Source organism: Corylus avellana, chromosome ca10 (genome assembly GCF_901000735.1).
Source record: "Corylus avellana chromosome ca10, CavTom2PMs-1.0".
Classification (NCBI taxonomy): domain Eukaryota; kingdom Viridiplantae; phylum Streptophyta; class Magnoliopsida; order Fagales; family Betulaceae; genus Corylus; species Corylus avellana.
The window spans coordinates 19,736,132-19,757,851 of record NC_081550.1 but is presented as its reverse complement, the minus strand read 5'-3'; the positions used below and the strand labels follow the sequence as shown (position 1 = coordinate 19,757,851).

The following is a 21,720-nucleotide window of genomic DNA, read 5'->3' as shown; positions in this document are numbered from 1 at the left end:
TTACACATAGATAGTAAAGAAAAAAAAGCAGGGGGATGGAGACTTTGATATTTGATTAAAGCGAGCAAACAAACACCACACTACCTATTCCAACGGTCCAACCGCACCATCTTGAGTCCTTAGCACCACCTTCCTTCTCCACCTTTCTTTCTTTCTTCTTCTTCTTCTTCTACCTCTCTGTTCAACAAAAATGCTTTCAACCCTTTAACCCTTGCCATGCCTTCTCTCAAAAATCCATGACCTGATGACCTTTCTCTTTCTGGGTCTCTCAAAAAATGGCAACTTTTGACGGCCCCCATGTTGACACGGGCGCTGAAAGCCGCTGCCATTATCGCCATATTGTTACAGGAAGCAGTGACGTGTCACTCTCCGGCGACTCCGACGACCAGTCGTGGCACTCGCCGTTAGAGATTGAGGGTGTGTTGGGCTCTCGTAGGGACTCTTCTGGGTCAGATTGTTTGTCGGAGGTGGACTTGGAGCGTGGGGTTCTGGATGTGAAGGTGCGCGGGGGTAAAGCCGAAAGGGATTGTAGGATTTGCCATTTGAATTTGGATGGAGGTATAGAGGCTGGGGTGCCAATTGAGCTGGGATGTGCTTGTAAAGGTGATTTGGGTGCTGCCCACAAACAATGTGCTGAGACGTGGTTCAAGATTAAGGGAAATACGTGAGTAAAAGCCTCAAAACTTTTTTTTTTTTTTTCCTGTGCAGCTCACGAAAGTCTCTGTGTATTTCTTCTATATGTGAGTGCCTGTTTTCTTGGATGTCATGGAAGTGCCAGCTTCATGTTTGATTTAGTGTGTTCGTGAGAAATTCTGAATATCCATTTGTTGGTTTTTAGCTTTTTGTGAGTGGTCGTGTTAAAGATGGAATCGTGGGATGCTTTTGTACACTATCTGCTCTGCTCTATATGTTTTGAACATGTGAGTATCCTATTGATGCTCGTGTGTTATTCTTTCCTTTCCTCACTGTTTGATTGCTCAGAACAGAGAGGAAGGAAAGACAGGAATAATTGAATCTTAGTTTGTTCATCACTGTGTGGCATCTAGACCACCAAAATTTCCACATCTGAGCTTAATAGAATCATTAAAATTATTGACGGTGGAGTTTTATTATTTGAAAATGAAGAAAACATGAAGTGGCGTTCATTCGGTCTGTTTTGTTTTCCCCTCTGTTTATAAGCAACCAAATAAGCAGGGCTAAGGGGGATACTACGGTCGTAATCTTGAATTTTTGTATAAAAATCTGGGCTGAGGTCTTTTGAACTATACGACTGAAAATGCAAATATTGACTGTTCTGAGGAAGAGAAAGGCAAAATAGGAGATTAAATCTTGCATAGAGCATGGAGAATTTATATTGAAAGAAGCAAGCATTGATTTGTATGCTACTTCATGATTAGAATTATTCACTACATTGATAAGAGTTCCATATACTCCTCTCTGATTTCTCTTCTTATAATATGCAGTGAACTCCTATTTCAGCTCTCAACTTAAAATCACAATTGTAGTACAAGGATCCTCAATATTGTTGAATAACATAGATACTGCTCCCCTATTCCAGAATTTCCAGTTTACCTTATAAAGAGTCCTCAATACATCCTGCTTGTGCTGGCTTCAGCTCATTCAACTGCATTCTAGCTACTTAGCTCAATTTCTCTTCATGTGAGATACAATTTCTCTTTGGTGGCAAGTTAAATAAGATAGAAAGAATTGTACACTAGACTGCAAACTTAACATTATGGAGAATAGGTTGTTGTGGTTACCATGGGTTCAATCTCAAAACTCGTAAGAGCATCTCCAGCAACAACTTTCATTTTACTACTCAAAATACAACTTTTTTCATTTTAGCTACTAGTTTTACATTACACACTCTAGCAGAATATTTATTTTAACTCTCTACTTTATTTAAATATTATTTTTATTATTTTTTATCCTTAGCTTTTCTTCCCCTTCTCTCTCTCTGCAAAACCAGAGCAACACCAACACCAGACCCACCATTTTTTTTTTTTTTTTTTTTTCTATTAATCATTCTTTGTTTCTGTTTTGAGATCATGTTTGAATTCTTGTGGGTTTAAACATGATCCGTAGCTTTCTTGTGGGAATTCTTGTAGCTTTCTGTTTGGGTAGCGTACCAACACCAGACCCACCGTTTAGGGAGAGCGAGAGAAGAGAGAGAGAAAAGTTTGAGCGTTGAGGGAGAGAGGGGAGAGAGAAAAAATAATAAAAAAATCTTACAAGGTGTTACAGTGAACTTTCAAATATGAAAGTTCGCTGTAGCACTAGTAGGGAAAACTTCTACTTTACAAGCACTGCTGGAGCAAGAAAAAACGTAAAAATAGCTAAATTTAACTAAAAAGCTAGTTTAGAGTTGCTGCTGGAGATGCTCTAAGGGGCTTTTCATGGTGTGGGATGAACTAGTCAAAAGTGTAGGTTCCCGTGCAAGTGAATGCAGTTTCTATTTATCTAGGGATTGACTTTAGAAAGTGGAAATGTATTTGTTACCAAATGTGCATGTGTAATTGATGTGGTACATAAAATTTTGTCTCTATGGAAGTGTTAAAGTGCCTTCTTCTTCCAAGTATTGTCATTTTTTTTTTTTTATAAGTAAATTGTATATATAAAAAAAAAGCGCAATGCGCCTCTAAGTACACAAGAGAGTATACATAGGTAGCCCAAAATAAACCCAAAAAACAGACCCCAAAGAAACCCAACCCAACTATAACCACAACCAAACGAAAAACCAAAGCAAGAACCCAAAAAACCCAAACACTGAAGCCCAAAAACCCACCACCAGCCCTAAAAAAATACCAGAACCCTAATGCACCTCTGGAGGAAAGGAGAATGCATTTTTGGTCCCAACACAACCCCGACGGCGATAGTACCGCTTCGGAGAAAGTCTTTCTCTAACCTCATAGTTGATGGAGCATTCTAAATTCTTGATTTTCCACTTCCCTTTTGCCTTAGAGGTAAAGGGCTCTCGCTCCTCTTCAATATTCGAAAAGAGATTCAAAAGACTATTCTCATCACCTCCTTCACCATTAGACAGTCCCACACTGGAGGCGAAATTCACCGCATCTATAACCACCTCCTAATAGTTCCCCACCCCCTTCTCGGAGGGTTCCGCTACAACGTCGGCAAACAGCTCCTTGTTCTTCTGCAACTGCTTGGCAAGCTTCTCCTTCACCCTCTGGGCATACCCTATTTGAGATTTGGAAACAGAGGAATAAATCGGAGCACCACTCTCCGACATTCGAGGAAAAGGTTCACTTATTCTCAAACCCAGCTCAGCCGCATGCTTTCCCGAAAGAGAACAGGTCTGTGAATCTTCGACTACAACCTTAGAGCCCTTTACCGACGATGAAGCCTCCTTCATCTCAGGTAGAGAGGAAGAAGAAACATTTCTAGACCCTAAAAACCCCCGATGTAGCAACCCTTTCGCCGGAGCAGTCTTAACGGGTTCAACCTCCTTTGCCGGAACAGCACCAGCTCCCACTGGAGGAGCAGAGACCACCACTGGAGACAAAGGAGAGACATGGGTACTCACCGGAGTCAACAACCAGTTCCGGGTATTCTCCGGCAACAGAGCAGCCTTCATCGGAAAAACAGGGACCGTTGCCGTTTCAAGAGACATAGACCCCGACGCACAAACCTGATGATTTGACTCCGGATGCACCTCCGCCAACGACAGCCCCACCAACGCAAGCTCGGAATCATCGCTGGAAACCCCTGCGAGACCACCGGCGACTGGCGCAAATACCTCAGATACGCACGCCTCCCTACGATCGGCCAGAACATCAAACTCTCCCGGCGAGGCAGGTCCACACTGTTGAGACTTAGGCAAACACTTAACATCACGCTTCATACACCTGCGCCAAACTGTCTTGACATCCCCGGCGTGTTTGGGCTTAAGGAAAGACCCAAACTCGCGAACACCCAGCCCAACTAAAAGTCCTTTAACTAACCTAGCTAGGACCCGGCCCAAAACAGAACGTAAAAGACCTAGCAACGTCTTATTCTTCTTCTTTTTCTTCTTCTTCGTATGATCTGCCGCCGGGATAAAACATGTAACCAGATTAGCAGGATCCGGCGACTCCAACTCCAAACAATCCACCATCACCCGCGACTCATACTCACCGTACCCGGGCTCGAAAGAGTCCTTCACCGGAAAAAGATCAATGAGTTGCGAAGATTTAACCCTCCTCCCAACGGAAGGCTCCTCAGAACCAGCCGCCAGTCGAAGAACCTCCGCAAAGGAGCGCCCAGGGTGACATCCAGAGATGGATTCTTCCAAACCAAGCTTGAGCTGCGTCCCTGGAACAGGGTGCGTAGAGGCTGTTGGACCCAACAACCTCCGCAACTCATTTGCAAACCAACGCCATCCCCTCCCTCCACGGCCTGCAGGTAGCCAAATGATTCCTTTACGACCTCCCTCAGCAAAAACGGCCACCTCCAGGAAACTACCTGCCTTATTAACACCCCCATGCACCATCAAAGCCTTATCGCCCTCGCGGTATGACTTGGCGATATCAACCTTCAACAGAGATTGACTCGCCTCCTCGACCATATCCACCAACCATGAAGCACAAGGTTGGCTCACGAAAATTACCCCTACGAACCCTTTTATCTTTTCCTCCAACCGAAGATCAGGACACCCTTCCTTCGCTGACAGGCAAAAGGATTTCGCTTCTATGGAGAAGCGCCGTTCCATAGTGGTTGACCAGAGCCTAGCGCATAGCGCCTAAACAGCGCTGCCGCTAGGGCAGAAAACTATCTTGCTAACCTAAAAAATGTAGAGGGAGAGAGAGAGAGAGAGAGCAGAGAGCGCCACCACTTTGTTTGTTGAAAGAAAAATCTCTCCTTCCCAAGTATTGTCATTTATATGCCTTCTAATCCCATAAAAGGTTAATATCTGATATAATTGCCTTCCATGATAAATAGTCCTTACTTTAGTGAAATATCATATAAAATGTCTATGTATACAAAGGTTATGGTAATTTTGGCACTGGTGCAAGTTGAGTTTCTTCATGACAATCAATTGATTCCTCAACTGAGAATGCTTAGTCTACTTCACAGAGTTAGGTCTTACAACTTTTATTACCATCTTGTAATGACGGAAATTGAGGAAAGTAACTGAAGTAGCTTGTTGGGACAATAAAAGGCATGAAACTTTTAATTTTGGAACAATCACATTGTATTCAAGAGTTTCTGTCAATAAACCGTTGATAAGTAGGTTAGGTGCCTCCAATGTCCCTCTCTTGTAGAGGACAGTGGACACCTATGCAGATGAAGACTCAAAAATCTAAAATTTGAGGGGAGTCCTCTCGTGTAACTTATGCAACCCATTTGTTTGTATCTTGGGTGTGACGGATACATGGTTTAGAAGCCATCTCAATTCTCAGCCACCATTTGTTTTCATTTTTCTGTTGCTTCTTTATTTTAATTAACCTTTACTGAGATAAGAAATGCTTGTGTCCATAACAATGGTAGTTATCTCAACGTTAGTGGTGTGTAGAGACTACACACGTTTATCATTTATTAAATACTTATAGCCAATGTTGCCAGGGATGTTCAACATGCAAGTGCAGCTAGTGTTGGTTTTAAAACAGTATGCAAGTTTGGCTAAATCAAGTTGTGCTAACTGGAAAATGGGGGAAGGTTGAGAGTGTTCATAGTTTGAATAAGTTGCATGGCATGACTGCAAATATAATGACCAAAGCATAATTGAGTGAGGTGCTTGCTGGTATGGTTTATGACAAGATGTTAGCAATTCTAACGTGATGTGTCAACCAGGATTGGTCCTGAGCTAGCAAGAAAGGCATGTTGTGCCATATTATTTACTACGTCAGTCATCAGATAGTTGCCAATTGGTCATCATGGTAACTATAACGGATGCAGATGTGGCTGTCATGGCTTTACAGAAAACACTTCTTTGAATTCTTGAGACACTTTCTCCCATAAAAGAAGGGACATCCAAGACATAAATGGAAAACTATGTTAGGAAGATAGTTGAAGATCCCTGATTACTGTAGATCACGTTTAGCCAAAATTACAGTGCAATAGCCCTATTAATTGTGTGTTGTTTTCCTGTTCTCATTCAAAGATAATATCCGTGTCTTTTAAATGTCTTTTGAAATATCAATCACATAGAATTTATCTATGATTTTGTAAGTTGAATTGAATGGACATGATAGAGCAGTAAATCCAGAGCTTGCTACTGTTCATTTAGATTTGAAACTTGCTTCCTACCTCATTTCTGGTTTCTGCTTCATATGCCTTATCAAATTCAGTAACTAGGTTAGTTTTGATTCACGTACCAATACTGTCTGTCCTCATTGCTAATAAATTTACTTGCTTTTTGCAGGACTTGCGAGATTTGTGGTGGCACTGCACTCAATGTTGCTGGTGAGCAGAGAAATGAGGCAAGCAATGCTACTGCTGCAGCCTCGTCAGCAGTAGCAGCTCCTGTGATACTAGTGGAGACTCGAACCGTCTGGCATGGCCGCCGCATAATGCATTTTCTTCTGGCCTGCATGGTCCTTGGCTTTGTCATCTCTTGGCTTTTTCACTTTAAAATACTCTCATGAGTCACTGAGATTATACAAGAAAATGTTGTAATATATCTTGATCTGAGCTTCCATCCTCACGCGTGTATGGGTACCTTACCTTCACGGCTTCACTCTTGCCTACTAGCCCCTACTCTTTTAGAATTAGCATTGAATGTGTATGTTATGTATAATTACATAAGCTTCTGTGCGCCATTCAATTACATGTCTTATAATTCTGAATTTACGAAGCAGCAATCCTGTTGTATTAATTAGTGTCTTTCCATGGTGTTGAGAATGTGCACAGGAAACATGCAACAGCAACCATTTTTGCGCATTTAAGTTTTATACGTAGGATTATTCGTGTCAAATATTGGACTCAGCAGAAATGCACTGCCGCAGGCAAACGCCAAGGGAAATGCAAACAAAGTCTGGGAACCATCTCCAATGGCCTTGTCTGTATTAAGTTCGAAAGGGTACACTATCCAGGACCAAATGTTAAGTTAGGATTAGCAATTTTTAATATAACTTGCGAACTCGACACGAATATAATACTAAATTAGTAGATTAAAGTTGAGGAATTTGACTCATTAATTAAATATATTGGATTATGATTGACTTATATAATCTTATGCTAATGGCTTGACACGACGACTCAAACCCGACACAACGTCAAATTAGCTAGCCCATGACCAAAAGATATATTCCTCATTTGACACACCAGTTCAATTAGTTATACAGCATAATTACATTCTCTCGATTTATAGCCAAGTTACCAGGAAGAATACAAACGGTATACCCTACACATCTATGCCACGATAGTTCCTTTGTTTCAAGAATTATTTCCTTCAAGCTAAACTTACTCTGCTCCAACGTATGCTGTGTTGGGTGAAGTTCTCTGTTCAGCATAAGCAAAATAATAGAAATTTAAACAGATTACTTTTGCTTGAACCATATTAAGCATATAGGCCAAATTAACACAAACGACTGAACATGATGAAATGCTTGTAAACAAAGGAACTTGTCGAGTTGAGTCAATATGTGAGCTGATTTGAAAGCTTGTATCTTGAACTACAATGATAATCAAGAGTAATATATAGTAAGGAAAGACCAAAAGTCAAAAGGTTCAACTATATTTCATATCATTATCCTTCTCAACATCATCACTATTTGCATCCCTCAGGGTTTCTGATTTTGTAATCAGCAACAGCCTTGTCAAAAGTGCTTCTCACATGCTGGCAAATCATCATTAGATCCTGGCATGCATCTTTGAATACCTCTTGTGCTGGAGCACCTGTAAAAGTTCCATTGCAAGAACCAAAATATTTTCCAAATTCACATCAGGTGCATAGCCACCATAAGTCACCCTAAATGCATAGCCAGCTTAAGACTGAATCCTTGACAGGAATATATAGAAAAAAGTATCATCCCAAGTAACAGCAAATATTTTGCTCCCATCATTTTCTTCAGTATGTAATTGCAAGACAATTTACAAGAGAGAAAACGTGCGAACACCCTACAAAGCTCTGATTACAATTACTTGGGATTGCAGAAATTTATGTTGATATATTGCATAACATGATTTTGGATATTATAGGTTTACAAGGTATTTACACTAGAAGATGATTGCATTAAAAGTACATACTTGGGCCAGATCATGTCTATGATAAGAGAATAACATATGAACAATTTCTCTTCAATTCATACACAAATATCTAACTATAATACCCCGTACTGAATTAGGAGAAACTAGTTAAAACAGGTTGTTGCAGTAGTAAATGCAATCAATAGCAGGATACATACATCTATCATCTTCATAACCACTAGCCAGAGATATTAAGAAGCATATTTGCCAGACAACACTCATTTAAGATGACCAATATGTTGCTAGAGATAAGAGTGTGCATATCTTACCTGTTGTCTGGGCTCTAATATTAACTTTACTCTCTGAAGGATGAGGAATGCTATACCCGCTGAACGAAATCCTTGGACTGCAAGAGGACATTGTGATGTTCTTAAATAAAAATACTAACTAAACAAATAATCCAAAAACAGGTGCAAAACTTTGAAATTTAATTGAGAAACACAGCACATGAACCCACATGCCATAAAAAACTTTTAGCTCTATAACATGAGTAATGATAGAAACTACATTTTTATCTCACAATTATCGCACATACAAACAGGTATGACAGTTCCAACTAACTAACTATTGGATCAGTTCTTGTTAAAAAAAAACCCAAGGTTAGTTGGGATTAGTTGTAGAATAAAAATGTGATTTTTAGCATTATTCCTATAACATACATCCCAATATGCATGACATGCTTAGATTAGTAAGCACAAAAGGTTTCATATTGTGTAGCACTATTTGGGACTATAAATAAACTCCATTACTAGCTCAAGGTTCAGATAAGCATTTTGTTTTTGTCTCTAAATAATCATATGTGACACCCACAGGCAGGATTAGATATGAAATAAAGCTCAAAAGGCTATCTTTACACATACCCAGAAAAAAATATATTTGGGTACATCAAATAATTGACAGTGAATGTAAATAAAGCAGAGAGAGGTTAAACAAAATCAGAACATAATAATGAAAAACAATTTTTTTTTTTTTGTATGGAAGAATCATAGAGAGAGAGCACTGACTCTTGGTTCAAGGTGAATCTGAGTGCATTTGCAAGCGTGTGATCCTCATCAACCAAAGAAAACGTTGAATTACTGTTGTCTGAGTGAGACCCATGCTCCATCTTCTCCAATGACTCTCCGCAAACCACTATAAACTCAAAAAGAAATTTGTAAAAAATACTCATATGGATAATTATCACAAACAATCACAATCCAATGAGCTAATAAACAACTCTCTGCAACTGATTTTTACAAAACTATAGTTAAAAATCGATTCTTTTCATTATCTAAACCAAAATAATTTCTCTTTCAAAGGTGAAGAGGGAGAGTGTTTGTGTGTTTGCGCTTACCAGTCTATCGCCGAGCGATTCCTCTACTCACGTAATTCGATGAAGATTCGATCCCAAACAAAAAAAATCGTCGATATCAATAGAGGAGAGACCCTCACAGAAAAGCCGTTACTTTGCTGGAGTCGGACTGGATTCCCAACTTCTCTTCCAGGGTTAGTCTTAGGTATATGTAGCTCACACCCAAATATCTTTCAAAGGCCAAACATATCACGTTAAATTACACTTTTCTCTTCCGGCTTTGGCGTGCCACCCGTGAAATAATCACGATTTTTTTTTAAAAAAAAAAAATTAAAAATAAATGGTGAAATATTGATTTAGTAAAAAACTAATTGAAATTCTCCCTAATATTGAAATCTTTGCCGTTTCATGATTTTTCTTTAGTGGAAGGCAACCTTAAATAATAGGGTTTTATTCATTGAAAGAATTTCTTCCTTTAAGGATTTTCTCAAAGCTTTTTATGTGCTTAAATGACATGTTAATTTTATAAATTGAGTTAAAAATAATTCCTCCAATTCAATTTAAAATAAAATTTACATCTTACTCCAAAAAAGTATCATTTCGTAATTTGTTGTTTTTTTTAATAGGAAATATATTATTAGATTGTTAAAATCTTCGGTAATTATTTTTTGTCTCTATGAATTACAGCGCCTTATCACTTTTCTTCATGAACTATCAACTATGACACTTGACCCCATCAAACTACCATCTTATAACAAAAAGCTCAATTCTGTCAGTCAAATGGATTAAAATTGACGGACAACGGTCATATGCAAGTCATGTTCTATTTAAAATTTTTTTTCTTCCACTTTTGCCCTCATTTTAAATTGTTTTCATGGGTTAGATTAGGGTTTAGGAGGATATAAGCGTCATTTTTTGAGTTTGAAGTAAGGGTAAAAGTGAAAGAAAAAAAATTAAAATGGCATATGACTTGCACATGACCGTTGATCGTTTATTTTAACCCATTTGACTGACGGAATGAGACTTTTTATCATAAGATGGTAGTTTGATGGGGTCATGTATCATAATTGGTAGTTCATGGAGAAAAATGCCAAGGTGCTGTAATTCATGGGGATAAAAGGTAATTACCCCTTAAAATCTTAATCTTTATTTTTAATTAAACACTCATAGTGTATTTCATATTAAAATTAGAGGCATTGGATTTTTTTTTTTTTACTCGTATTGATTATAAAGGTAATAGTTTAATTTTCCACATATTTTAAAATGACAAATAAGTAGTAAAATTTCAATAATTTAATTTAAAAATAATAATTAAAATAAAATAAATTGGAATACTCAAGCTTAAACTCACTGTGCTAATGTATCGGTGACATCATCAACGCTCATTCCTTTTGCGTCGTCTATCTCATTCACACCGTAGACTTAAGTCTAAAACCCTATTCGCATATTCTCGTCTCCATCACACTCTCTCACACACACGCACAAATAAATCTAGGGCTTTCATTTTTCAGCTTTTGCTCGCATCGAACCCCTAAAACCCTGAACAGAGAGCTTCCAATCGCACCTTAGTTTCCATCTCAAAAGTAATTAATATTTTAATTACTTTTGAATAATGTTAGTTGTACACAATTATGGTTGGCGTATAATTGGGTTCTTCAAGTTAAAAGAGCTTCTGTGACTCTCTTTGTTGTTTCAGGGTCTAATGGCTGCCAATACTGCTGCTCCGTCGGGGTTGGAGAAAGAACAAGTGGGTACCTTTTGTTTTCGCTATTTTGTTACTCAAAAGTTAGATTTTGTTTTTTTCGTTTGTGCGTTTGTGAGCTTAGCATTTCAGTTTTCCTTTGAAATGAATGTTTCGAATCTTTATTGGACGTGCCGATTTCGTCCCATTTATCATAGTCGATGTGCAAACCTCGGAGCTGATGATTTTAACTTTGTCATCTGTTTTGTGTTTGGGGTATTGATCTTTGTTGATTTAGGCTAGTGGGTAATGTGGTTATTAGCAATGGTTGAACTTTTGTTGGGTTTTGAATTTTTGATTGGAAGCTGTAAAGATCCGATTATTTCTGATGTAATTTTCTGTGATTATGGTAATGATGCATTAATGATTGGTTGAATTGAAATGGAAAATCGAATGAAATTGTAGTAATTTGTATTGATGGAAAGTTAGGGAAAAAACAAATGTGCAGTTTTGAGGACAGCTTGACCTACAAGAAAAACACCAAATGATTCTAAGGTTCTGGACTTTCTCTACATTTCCTCACTTGGGCCTTTTATACTACTAATGTCTAACAACACATGGCCCATTAATGGAATCAGGCTCATTTACAAACATACAACCCAATTACAAAATACACACTAGCTATTATTAGACCCGTTACAGAAGCTTATAAATTTTGGTTATGGTGATTGCGCAGATCTTTGGAATGGCGGAGAAGGAGATGGAGTACAGGGTTGAGTTGTTCAACAAGTAGGTTTTCTACCATGTATATGTTCTGCCATATTAGAATTTTGTCTATTGCACAACAGGGTTTTCTAAAATATGATATGACCCATGTTTGATGACTTTTGTGAATGCTTATTGGATTACCGTTGTATTAGTTGGGAGCTAAGCTGATGTGGTTTACTCGTGGCTATGCTTTATGAGTTTCTGTGCAAGACATAAGCTACAAAACATATTTTTATTTTTTCATTCTCTTGTCCTATTGTCAGTTTTCTATAATTAATCGAAGAGTGTTCTTTCGTTTTTTTTTTCTTTGTTAATGAGATATTGGGTGTACCACACATGATAAAGCACCTGCTTGTCAATTTGTTTAACCATGAATGCATGTGTATGACTGTCCGCTTTCCCAGTGTGATGCAAATTACTCAATTTCAGTGTGTTTGGAAACATCTCATGGAAAAGAGGGCTTTCGCTGGTCACTACATTTAGACTTAGTTGCTATATGGAGATCGAAAGTAATAGTCAAATTACAATAGTTCTTGAAAAATGGCCCCTGTTGAAGTCTGTATTTAACTTTGTGCAAGAATCGGTTCATACATACTCTCGCAGGAAGAAGAAAGTAGATTTATGGCCTGAGTTAAATAAAGAAAGGAAAGACATCTTTGTAAATTACAAATTTGGTGTATATTGTACTAAAAAAAGTTAACTAGTTAATTCAAAAAATCCAATCTATAAACACTTTAATTAGGTTTATTTATGATAAAGGTACTCCTTCGCAAGATGCTTGATTGTATGGCTTTGCCCCTGGGTTCAGTCTAACTGGAGTTTTGTTTTGGTTGTAGAAGAATATAATCTACCTTTTTGTTATGTTAAGTGTAGTTATCATGGATTTGAATCATTGATAGAAATTGACTTGGATTGCTGTTGTTGAGGATGTCTTGTGGCGATACATGTATTTGGCAAAATAAAGGCATTAATGAGTTTCCACGTGTGATAAAAATTTTATTGAGGTTAACCTGCTTTCTTTTTTTCTGTTTTTGATGATTCAGGCTTACACACACGTGTTTTAACAAGTGCGTCGAGAAAAGGTACAAGAATTTGTGTTCATTTATTTCCTACAATTTACACTTACCAAAAAAAAATTATTTCCTACAATTTACATGAACCTTTTAAAGTAGATTTTGAGTTCACCTTCAGAGAATCTTGTTAATTTCTTCGAAGGTTCAGTGCTGTTATTCTAAATTAATGAATTCCAGAAACTTCTCACTCGATGTTCTTGTAAAAACATATCAAATGGGGCAATATTAATATGCTTTCTTCATTTTTTTCAGGTACAAGGAGGCTGAACTAAATATGGGAGAAAATAGTTGCATTGATCGTTGTGTTTCAAAATACTGGCATGTAAGTTGTCAATCATATTCAGGCATGGTATATAGTACTTCATGAAGTATAAACTTGTGATTCTTTTATCCTATCTCCTTCTATTAAACATGTGAAACTGTTTGTAGTCGATTCCCTTGACTCCTTTTATCATCTTCACCTATTACTGCATGGAGATGGGCCAGATGGCCATCATGTGATAGAAATCAAAGAAAGCTCCTTTGTGTATTTTCCAGGTGACTAATCTAATTGGCCAGCTGCTTGGTTCGGGTCGGCCTCCAATGTGAAACTAAGGCTGCTCCCATTTGAAAGCTGTTCTACACTAGTTTCATGCTGGGCTTGGCTGGCTGCCAAAGAAGGTGGAGACTGAAATTTCTTTTGTCATTTTGTCTGTACCTAACTTTATCAGGTGATTCCATTTTGTAGTTTGAAAGGGAAAAAAATAGTGGCATTTTGAATTTATGCTGCCCCTAGTTTCAAGTCTGAAAAAGTGTTTGCTGTTCATTGATGAGAGATTAATCTTCCCCAGTTTAAATTTGGTTCCTGGACATTATTTATTTGTATGAGTATCCAATTTACAAATAAATGGATATGGGTTGAGACGAATATTCATCAATAGTTTATATGATGATGCATACTTATGTAGTTAGGTGCTTTGACTATTATACCCATATGTTCTATGAGTATTGCTACTCTTCACACCCATTTTGCATTGATGGACGTAACATGTTTTAAATGACATTCCGCGTAAACCATTTTAGAAAGTAAAAATAAAGTTATTTAAAACAAATCCTGTCAATTTGTGAAAAATGAGTGATAAAATAGGTGTAAAAAGTAACATTCCTTTTATTATATGGTATATAGATGATAGGAAAATCTTCATTATTTGTGATGCTTCTATTACATTTCGAATTGTTTTTGCTGCTACTGTTTCTTTATTGGCAGTTTCAAAAAAGCCGCTTTCCTCCCCACAGAGGGCTTTAAAAAGGGTTATATGGATATCCATGCTTGCTGAATTCTGCACAACTAAGTTTTTGGTTCTTCTACTATAATCAGCTCAATATGGAAATCTAGACATAAATGCAAACTTAACTTCTCATTGTTATCATCACCATCTAAATACAGCAGATGATAACTTAGAAATGTGAAATACATGAGCAAATTAATATTGAGATAAGTAAAGATATTGATCAACATCAAAACATAAATGAGAATAAACAACTCAGGTGCGGCAGAAACTCATATGCCAAAGAAGAAATGCACAAAGATAGATACAAGGGAATATTTTTCTTTACTTTTCCTTTTTTTTTGTCCCTAATGAAAAAAGAAAAAAAATGCTATACACTTTCAGTTAATATATTTTTTGGCTTCCAAGGATGTGCCATCTTTGAGACTTTCCTGTGCATCATTGTCCATCCCAAGGCTGAAGAGCGCCGCTGCCTGAAGATAGAAGGCCGTAGGCCAATCAGGAGATATTACCTGGGCTTGCATGGCGTCTCCAAGAGCTTCTTGTAGCATGTCACTCATCAAGTAACACAAGCAGCGTCTGGCAAACACGGTTGGTGATATCATGGTCCCACCATCGATGAACTACACAGTCAAGCAAAGGAGAGATTCCACGTTTAGAGTAAAAACAAGAGCAAATTCAACACTTGCCCTACATCTTTATCGTACATTTGAACTAGTGGCCAATCGATTTGTTTGCTAACGGAGGCTATCATTGCATTTCGACTTTTTTTGTTGTTGTTCTTATTGGATAACACGCACTCGAATTTCATTTTGACTTAAAAAGAATCATGTCTATGACAACTCATAATTTACTTTTCAAAATCCATAACCACCTAATTGAATGTAATAACCGCCTTGCAGTTGCAAAAAATAAAGATCTTTGGTCTAGAATTTTTAAAATTTTGATGTGGAAGTATTATTTGACAAAATTTCTGCGTCATAGAACTGCAACTATGTCACATAGCGTTCCAAGACTACCACGCATTTCAGTTTGCCTATTGATTCTGAGGACCAATTTAGCTGGAAGATTCTGCAATTCCAAAGAAATGACTTACTTGTGTATAACAATCAGTGGCAGTAGCAAAGTCCTTGGCTCGAAAAGCAGTATCTCCACGCTTCTTAGAATTCAGTGTTTCCTGTATTTGATTTGTCCACATTTGGAAGGAAAGCTGCAGGGAAAAGGAAATTCCATGGTACTGAGCAATGTGGCATGCATAAGTGCATGAGGATTCAAATTCAAGTTTGCTAAGAACAAATACTAATTCAAGCAATCAAAGTAAATCATCAACATCTTGGGCGGGCATTTTTCTTGAGATACTGAGCAATTAAAATTATCCATTTTATTAAGACACATCTCCTGACAGCTAAATCAAGAACAACCTTTATTCCTTGTAGTTCTTGATGAAAACAATACAAATTAGAGTCACAAACCACAGATGAATAAGATACATAAAAGGTAAAATCTCATAAATTCTGGAAAAATGGACCAGTAAATGTTTAACACATTTGATGATATTTCTGCATTAAAAGGTTAACTTCTATATATGATTACCAAAAGAAATATCAAACAATAAGCAACAGATAAGATATTACAAAGCATTTTTTCTTTCCAAGACTGATCTGAAATAGAATATTTAAGAATTTAGGACCTGAGATCACTAACCTCATTTGCAATACCCTCATCATCCCTATATCCAACCTTTTCCAACATTTCGTGTATTGCAGTAAGATCCCTTCTTGAGCAAGCTTCACCCAAAGGTGTCAATGACAATGTTTCCTTTGGGGATGCAGTTCCGTGTTTTATGCCCATCAAAACATATGACGGGACCTACAAAAATACAACCAAATGAGATTATATAATGTCCTCAAGGTACTCAACTTAGATGACAGCATTTTAAAGCAGAAGTCAGCAAACCAAACTTTCATTATTGGTAGAACTATGTAACAGATTCAGCAGTCAAAAATAATGAGTAAGTTCTCCATAATGTCCAAACGCCAAAATTTTGTTTTTGTTTTTGCTTTTTTTTTTTTTTTTTTTTTTTTGTGTGGTGAACCTACGGAGGTCCCTTTATTTATAAAGAAGTTGAGGATACCTCTTTTTCCTTCTGAAGAGGAGAGAGAGCAGTCACAAGAGACTTAGCATTTGGCCTCTCACGAGGTTCATACTGTAAACAGCGTGAAGCTAATCGCACTAACTCAGTTCCATCATCATTCGAGAAATGACCCTCCAAACATGAGTCCATCAGCATCAGAAAATTCTTCCCACGTATCAGGTCAAGTGCCTGTAAATAAAAGGAGAAAGGAGAATTATTAAACTCAACAATCTCTAATCTTATGATATCAAAGTAACTAGCACTGGGAGGATGATTCAGCTAAAAAGTAATACAAGCCAACTACTTAGAGAGCACTGAATCCATAAAGCTGCAACTCTCAGCACAGGCTCTTTTGTAGCCCAAAAGATTTTCTTTTTTTGATAACTGGGGTATCCGAGGCTTTGCCCCGAGTAGATCCTTGGGACATTGTGCAAAACGGCCCCTCCACACAAGTTAGGTAAAGCTCGGGCTTTCACCCACGGGCGGGAATTATTTTCACTCAAGGGGGTTGGAACCTTAGACTTGATGCTTTATGAGGCACCAGGACTAAGTGACTTACCATTCAAGCCAACCTTTTGGGGTTAGCCCAAAACATTTTCTTAGAAGGCCAAGAATTATCTAAGCAAAGTTAAAAGATAGATAAAACTGAACATAAGGAAGCTAGTGTTTACATGGCTAGGGGGGATGTGTTTGCCACTGAGAAGATCAAGCAATAGGGTGCCAAAGCTGTAAACTACACTTTCTGATGTCACTCTTCCTGCAAATGGAAACATCTAATTAATTTGGCAAAAGAAAATACATAGACAAGACATGTTGATATTCATTAACATGAAGCTAGAAACAGGTACCTTTTTTGGCTATAACCAAAGATAAAGACAAAAGTACAGCACATTAAGAGAGGTAATGAAAACAACATAACAATTACATGGCTCAAAAGGCCAGTATTCCAGCCAAGTCAAATGGAGTAGTATTAGGTGCTTTTGCACAAAATACGAAGAAGCAAAACATACTAAGAGACCTCATCTTATAAATTGCTCAGATCTGTAGCATTTCCATCCTTTTTCCTCTATTGATATTAATAGAAACGGGGTCCCTTTGTGGAAGAGTCAACATCAACTATCACAATTTTCATTTTCAGGAACTTACACCAGATCCCAAGTACAAGTAAACCTTAAAATAAGATATTGTCACCGTGACCACCTCTATTACCTGTTCTCAAGTATTCTGGAGGGGTGAAGGCCAAGTTTGTACTATAGCTCTTGCCATCTCGGCTATTCTTCATAAGGCCAAAGCAGGAGAGCCTGGGATTACCATCCTGTCAAGGATGGACTCTTAGTAAGAAGTGAAGTACAATGATAAGCAACATCCTGAGAAAAGAAAAAAGAAAAAAGAAGGCAAGCAGTCTGAGTAATGTAAAAAACAAAATACCTTATCAAACAAAACTCTGTAAGCATTAAGGTCATGGTACAACGCCCTGCCTTTACTGCTGCAATAGTCCAAAGCTTGTGCCAAATACAAAGCAACTCTCAGCCTCATTGCCCATTTCATTGGCTGGGCCTCCCCTAAACCAGATTAACCAAATACAAATTAGAGCAAAGAAATTTTTTTGACTATTTGAAGTGAAGACACATAAAATAAACTGAGTAAGTACGGAATTTTGAAGACAGAAGATCTTGTCTTTGTTTCTTAGCCCATCAAATTCCACAAAAGAGATACGCTAGCCTCAAAAGAATGCAAGAATAGTTCAGATATTTACTTAGTCTGTTTGGTTGCTCAAAATAATCCAGGAAAAGTTAAAAAATCAAGATCTTGAGTTTGAACTTTTGATTACTCGTAGCCCATAGAATCAAATACTCCACTCTACTAAGACCTGACAACTAAATGGCTAAGTAGTAAGAGTATTTTTGTTTTTTGTTTTTTTTACAAAAATCAAAGTCTTGAGTTAAATCTTTAAATTATTCAGTAACCCATAAAATCAAATACTCCACTCAACCAAGTCCATATAACTGAATGGCTTAGTAAAACCCTTTCAATTTTCAGGGAAAAAAAACCCAGCATGTACCACCAAACACAAAATTTCTTATTACATCTTTGTCACCCTTTTCTCACCACCAAAGTAGACGGTAAAGAAAAACCTGTTCACATTAAACAAATATAATGCAGCATTCCAATCAGCTCAACCTAAAGAAGAAACTCGAACATAAACATAGTATGTAACAAAACAGAGTACCGAGTGAAACTTACAATGGAAAAGATGTTTAGAAAGAGTCTCGTTAGGCATGAACTCTGCCACAAGCAACCTCTCCTCCCCTTCACAGCAACACCCTATCAAATTCGCCAACCGCTCACTCCTTAGCTGCCCCACCGCCCTCGCCTCCTCCTACAATCCCATCGAAACCTATCAATCAAAACCTAAACCCATACACAGATACATACATATACATGTGCGTACGTACATATATATATAGGTGTGAGTACAAATATCTACACACGCACATATATACATATGTGTAATGTACATATATATGTATATATCTATAAAGAAAATGCACAAATTAGCTTAGAGAATGAATTGGAGTAAGAGTACGGACTAGGAATTGGCGAGAATCGGGCCAGGCCGACTTGTTGAAACGCTTAACGGCGATCAAGCTATCGTCGTCGAGCTTTCCTCTATACACAACATTGGGAGCTTTCTCTCCGTGCTCCGAGACAATGTTCTCGTAAGAGAATCCAGTAGTAGCAGCTCTGAGCTGATCCAAGCTGAACTCGCTGAACCCAGGCAACGCGTCCTTGCCATCTCTTCCCCCTTTCTCTGCATCCACAGCACCAAAAATCAAACCCTAAAAACTTATACAAACGCAGAACAACTGAATTTTCTCGGGAAAGTGAAAGAAAATCTCACCAATGTCGGACAAGTCGTTCAGACTGGATTTGATGTTTGAAGCCCAAAAGCAGAGCGACAATTTGGAGCAACGAGCTCCCATTGCAAATCTTACACCGAGAGAAAGTCAATACGTAACTGATCTCTCTCTCTCTCTCTCTCTCTTCTCTTTCTATCACTTTCCTGAAGATGAGAGATGAGGATAGGCTGGGAAAATGAGAGAGATATATAAATAAATAGAAGCAAGAGAAAGATTTGTTTGGTTGTTTGGGCAGCGAGAAAGTTAGAGAAAAGAAAAAAGAAAAAAAGAAGTAAACTTTTTGGATCTGAGAGGTTTATAATTTGTTTTTCTGTTTCTCACACTTTCTCTCACCAGCTCATCATTCTCTGCTAGCTCTCTGATTTTTCCCCTGCACAGTTTTTATTCCTTCTGTTTTTCTCGGTTCATTTCGCTTCCAGAAGTACGACTCCCCGCCAACTCTTCACCAGGCGCGTGACCCCCAATCCGCCAACGGGGACACAACGCGTCGGCATTTCGCGGCGGTTGGAGCCGAACTCGCGAGTGTATGCGTTGTTCGGACTGTTATGGTCTTTGTCATTTTTTCGACTTTCTTTGGTTACAGTTTTTGTGTTTTTTTTTTTTTTGTTTTTTAAGATAAATTTGTAGCGTTTTGGTTACCGTGATTTGAAATTGCCGATGTGTGTGGGCGTTTGTTTTGTTTGTATTGATCGGCGATGTGAGGTGCGCGATTAGTCGCCGAATCCCATCGCTTTCATCGAGGGTCAAAGTCAAAAAAAGGAAAATCTCAAATGGCATGTATAAACATCTTTGGACTTAAGTTTAGGTAAAGTTGCATAAATGGATGATTTAATAATGTGAGATGTCCCTATCATCATATCCTAGGATGCAATTACATGTTAGAAATTAGAGCCACCAAATGTGTTAATCAAACCAATAAATTCAAATATGATAATCCAATAATCGCTTGGCATTGCGAAATAAAAACATAGTATATAGTAAATAACTTTATTGTTTAAAATTTTTGTTTTTTGTCTTTTTAAAAAATTGCAGATAACTTTTATGTCGAGTTATATAAATGTTATATACAACACTCTTTCTTCCATACTCTTTGACGTAACAGTGAAAAACATTAGTAGTTTTGGATGGATTGAATTTTGGATCTAATAGTAATTTTCACTGCGACGTTAAGGAGTATGCAGTTGAGAGTATAAAAGTGAAAATGTACTGAATAACCTTCTTTTTTTCAACATTGTCTTTTATGGGTAAACATAGAGATAGGATTATAGGTATGATAATTAGATGTATCAAATGGAAGACCTAACTTTTTAGGCTACAATTGGTGAGCATGATGGCTGGATGAAAGGTTATATTTTGGATGTGGATGTGAATAAAAGGGACTGTTCATTGCTATGATATAATGATAGTACCTTGGACTTACTTTTCATGTTTTACTTTTCTCGCAGCCCTTCAAGATTTTTTTCATGAATAGACCCTAATTTGATGATGGCTAAAATCTAAGTTGAGCACCATGATTTCTTTAACAAATCTTTATTCTCATTGTATTTGAAATAAAATAAAAACCCCTTCGTGCTTTTTCATTCACCCTTTTATTATAGGATTTAGGAGATAAAAACATAATTTTAATGGGTTTATTTTATTAAAAAAAAAAAACCTATTATTTAGATGAAACTTTTAAAATTTAGGGCTACTAATAGCTTGTTTGAGATTGCGTTTAAGGGATCTAAAAGTGCTTTTAACACTCAAAAAGTCCATTTGAAGAAAAAAAGTAATTGTTTAGTAAAAAACTTAAAAAAAGCTTTTAAGGAATTAAAAAGTCGAAAATTGATCAAAAAATACTTTTAACAAAAACTTAAAAATGAAATTTTTGCCCAAAAGTTATTTTTGACTCAAAAGCTTTATTTCTCAAACAGAATTTCAAACAGGCTCTAACTCTTAGCAGGATTTTAGTTTCGTCTTACAAATAATTTAAAATACAAAATATTCAAAATTGTTTTCACCTGTGTATCACAAAAACAATTTTTTTTTTTGAAAAATACCATTAAAAAAAGAAAGAATAAAAGAAGCCAAATTACCCATGATTATTAGATAATATTCTGATAAGATCAATTGAGGGAAAGTGGGACCCTGCGGTGCGACTCCTTTTGTTAGTGGCGCTTGAAAAGGATAAGATAATCAAATTGGGAGGCCCATTGCCCGCGTGTTAGTTTTTTCTTTTTCATTTTCATTGACTTGTTAAAGAAGCAATTAGGCAAATTACCCTATGCTTTGAACCCTGGCGACAATAATCTGACCAAAAGTTGATTCAACAGTTAACATCATAGGATGAGTCCCCTCCTTTCTTTTCGTACTTATTTATTTAAAATCAAGTATATTCAACTAACATGGGATTCATAATTT

The 21,720-nt window shown here is 37.2% G+C and overlaps 3 protein-coding genes and 1 pseudogene across 3 annotated transcripts; 2 read left to right on the top strand and 2 right to left on the bottom strand.

Annotated features, from left to right (window-relative positions):
- Nucleotides 1-6,786, top strand: LOC132163497 (uncharacterized). The gene is made up of 2 exons (XM_059573807.1): nucleotides 1-664; nucleotides 6,359-6,786. Exons 1-2 carry the CDS (start codon nucleotides 276-278, stop codon nucleotides 6,579-6,581), a joined length of 612 nt encoding a protein of 203 aa, XP_059429790.1. The 5' UTR covers nucleotides 1-275; the 3' UTR covers nucleotides 6,582-6,786.
- Nucleotides 6,787-7,586: 800 nt separating this feature from the next.
- On the bottom strand, nucleotides 7,587-9,618 carry LOC132163498 (uncharacterized; annotated as a pseudogene).
- Nucleotides 9,619-10,920: 1,302 nt separating this feature from the next.
- On the top strand, nucleotides 10,921-13,904 carry LOC132163499 (mitochondrial import inner membrane translocase subunit TIM10). The gene is made up of 6 exons (XM_059573808.1): nucleotides 10,921-11,058; nucleotides 11,172-11,222; nucleotides 11,893-11,945; nucleotides 12,968-13,006; nucleotides 13,250-13,319; nucleotides 13,535-13,904. The coding sequence occupies exons 2-6, from the start codon at nucleotides 11,178-11,180 to the stop codon at nucleotides 13,583-13,585; spliced, it is 258 nt and encodes an 85-aa protein (XP_059429791.1). The 5' UTR covers nucleotides 10,921-11,058; nucleotides 11,172-11,177; the 3' UTR covers nucleotides 13,586-13,904.
- A 471-nt stretch (nucleotides 13,905-14,375) lies between these two features.
- Nucleotides 14,376-19,675, bottom strand: LOC132163844 (serine/threonine-protein kinase BSK5). Its single transcript, XM_059574226.1, has 10 exons — nucleotides 19,302-19,675; nucleotides 18,991-19,211; nucleotides 18,644-18,779; nucleotides 17,828-17,961; nucleotides 17,609-17,714; nucleotides 17,071-17,156; nucleotides 16,400-16,588; nucleotides 15,970-16,134; nucleotides 15,362-15,475; nucleotides 14,376-14,888 (listed from the first exon to the last, which is right to left on the bottom strand). The coding sequence occupies exons 1-10, from the start codon at nucleotides 19,381-19,383 to the stop codon at nucleotides 14,646-14,648; spliced, it is 1,476 nt and encodes a 491-aa protein (XP_059430209.1). The 5' UTR covers nucleotides 19,384-19,675; the 3' UTR covers nucleotides 14,376-14,645.
- Between the last annotated feature and the right edge of the window lie 2,045 nt (nucleotides 19,676-21,720).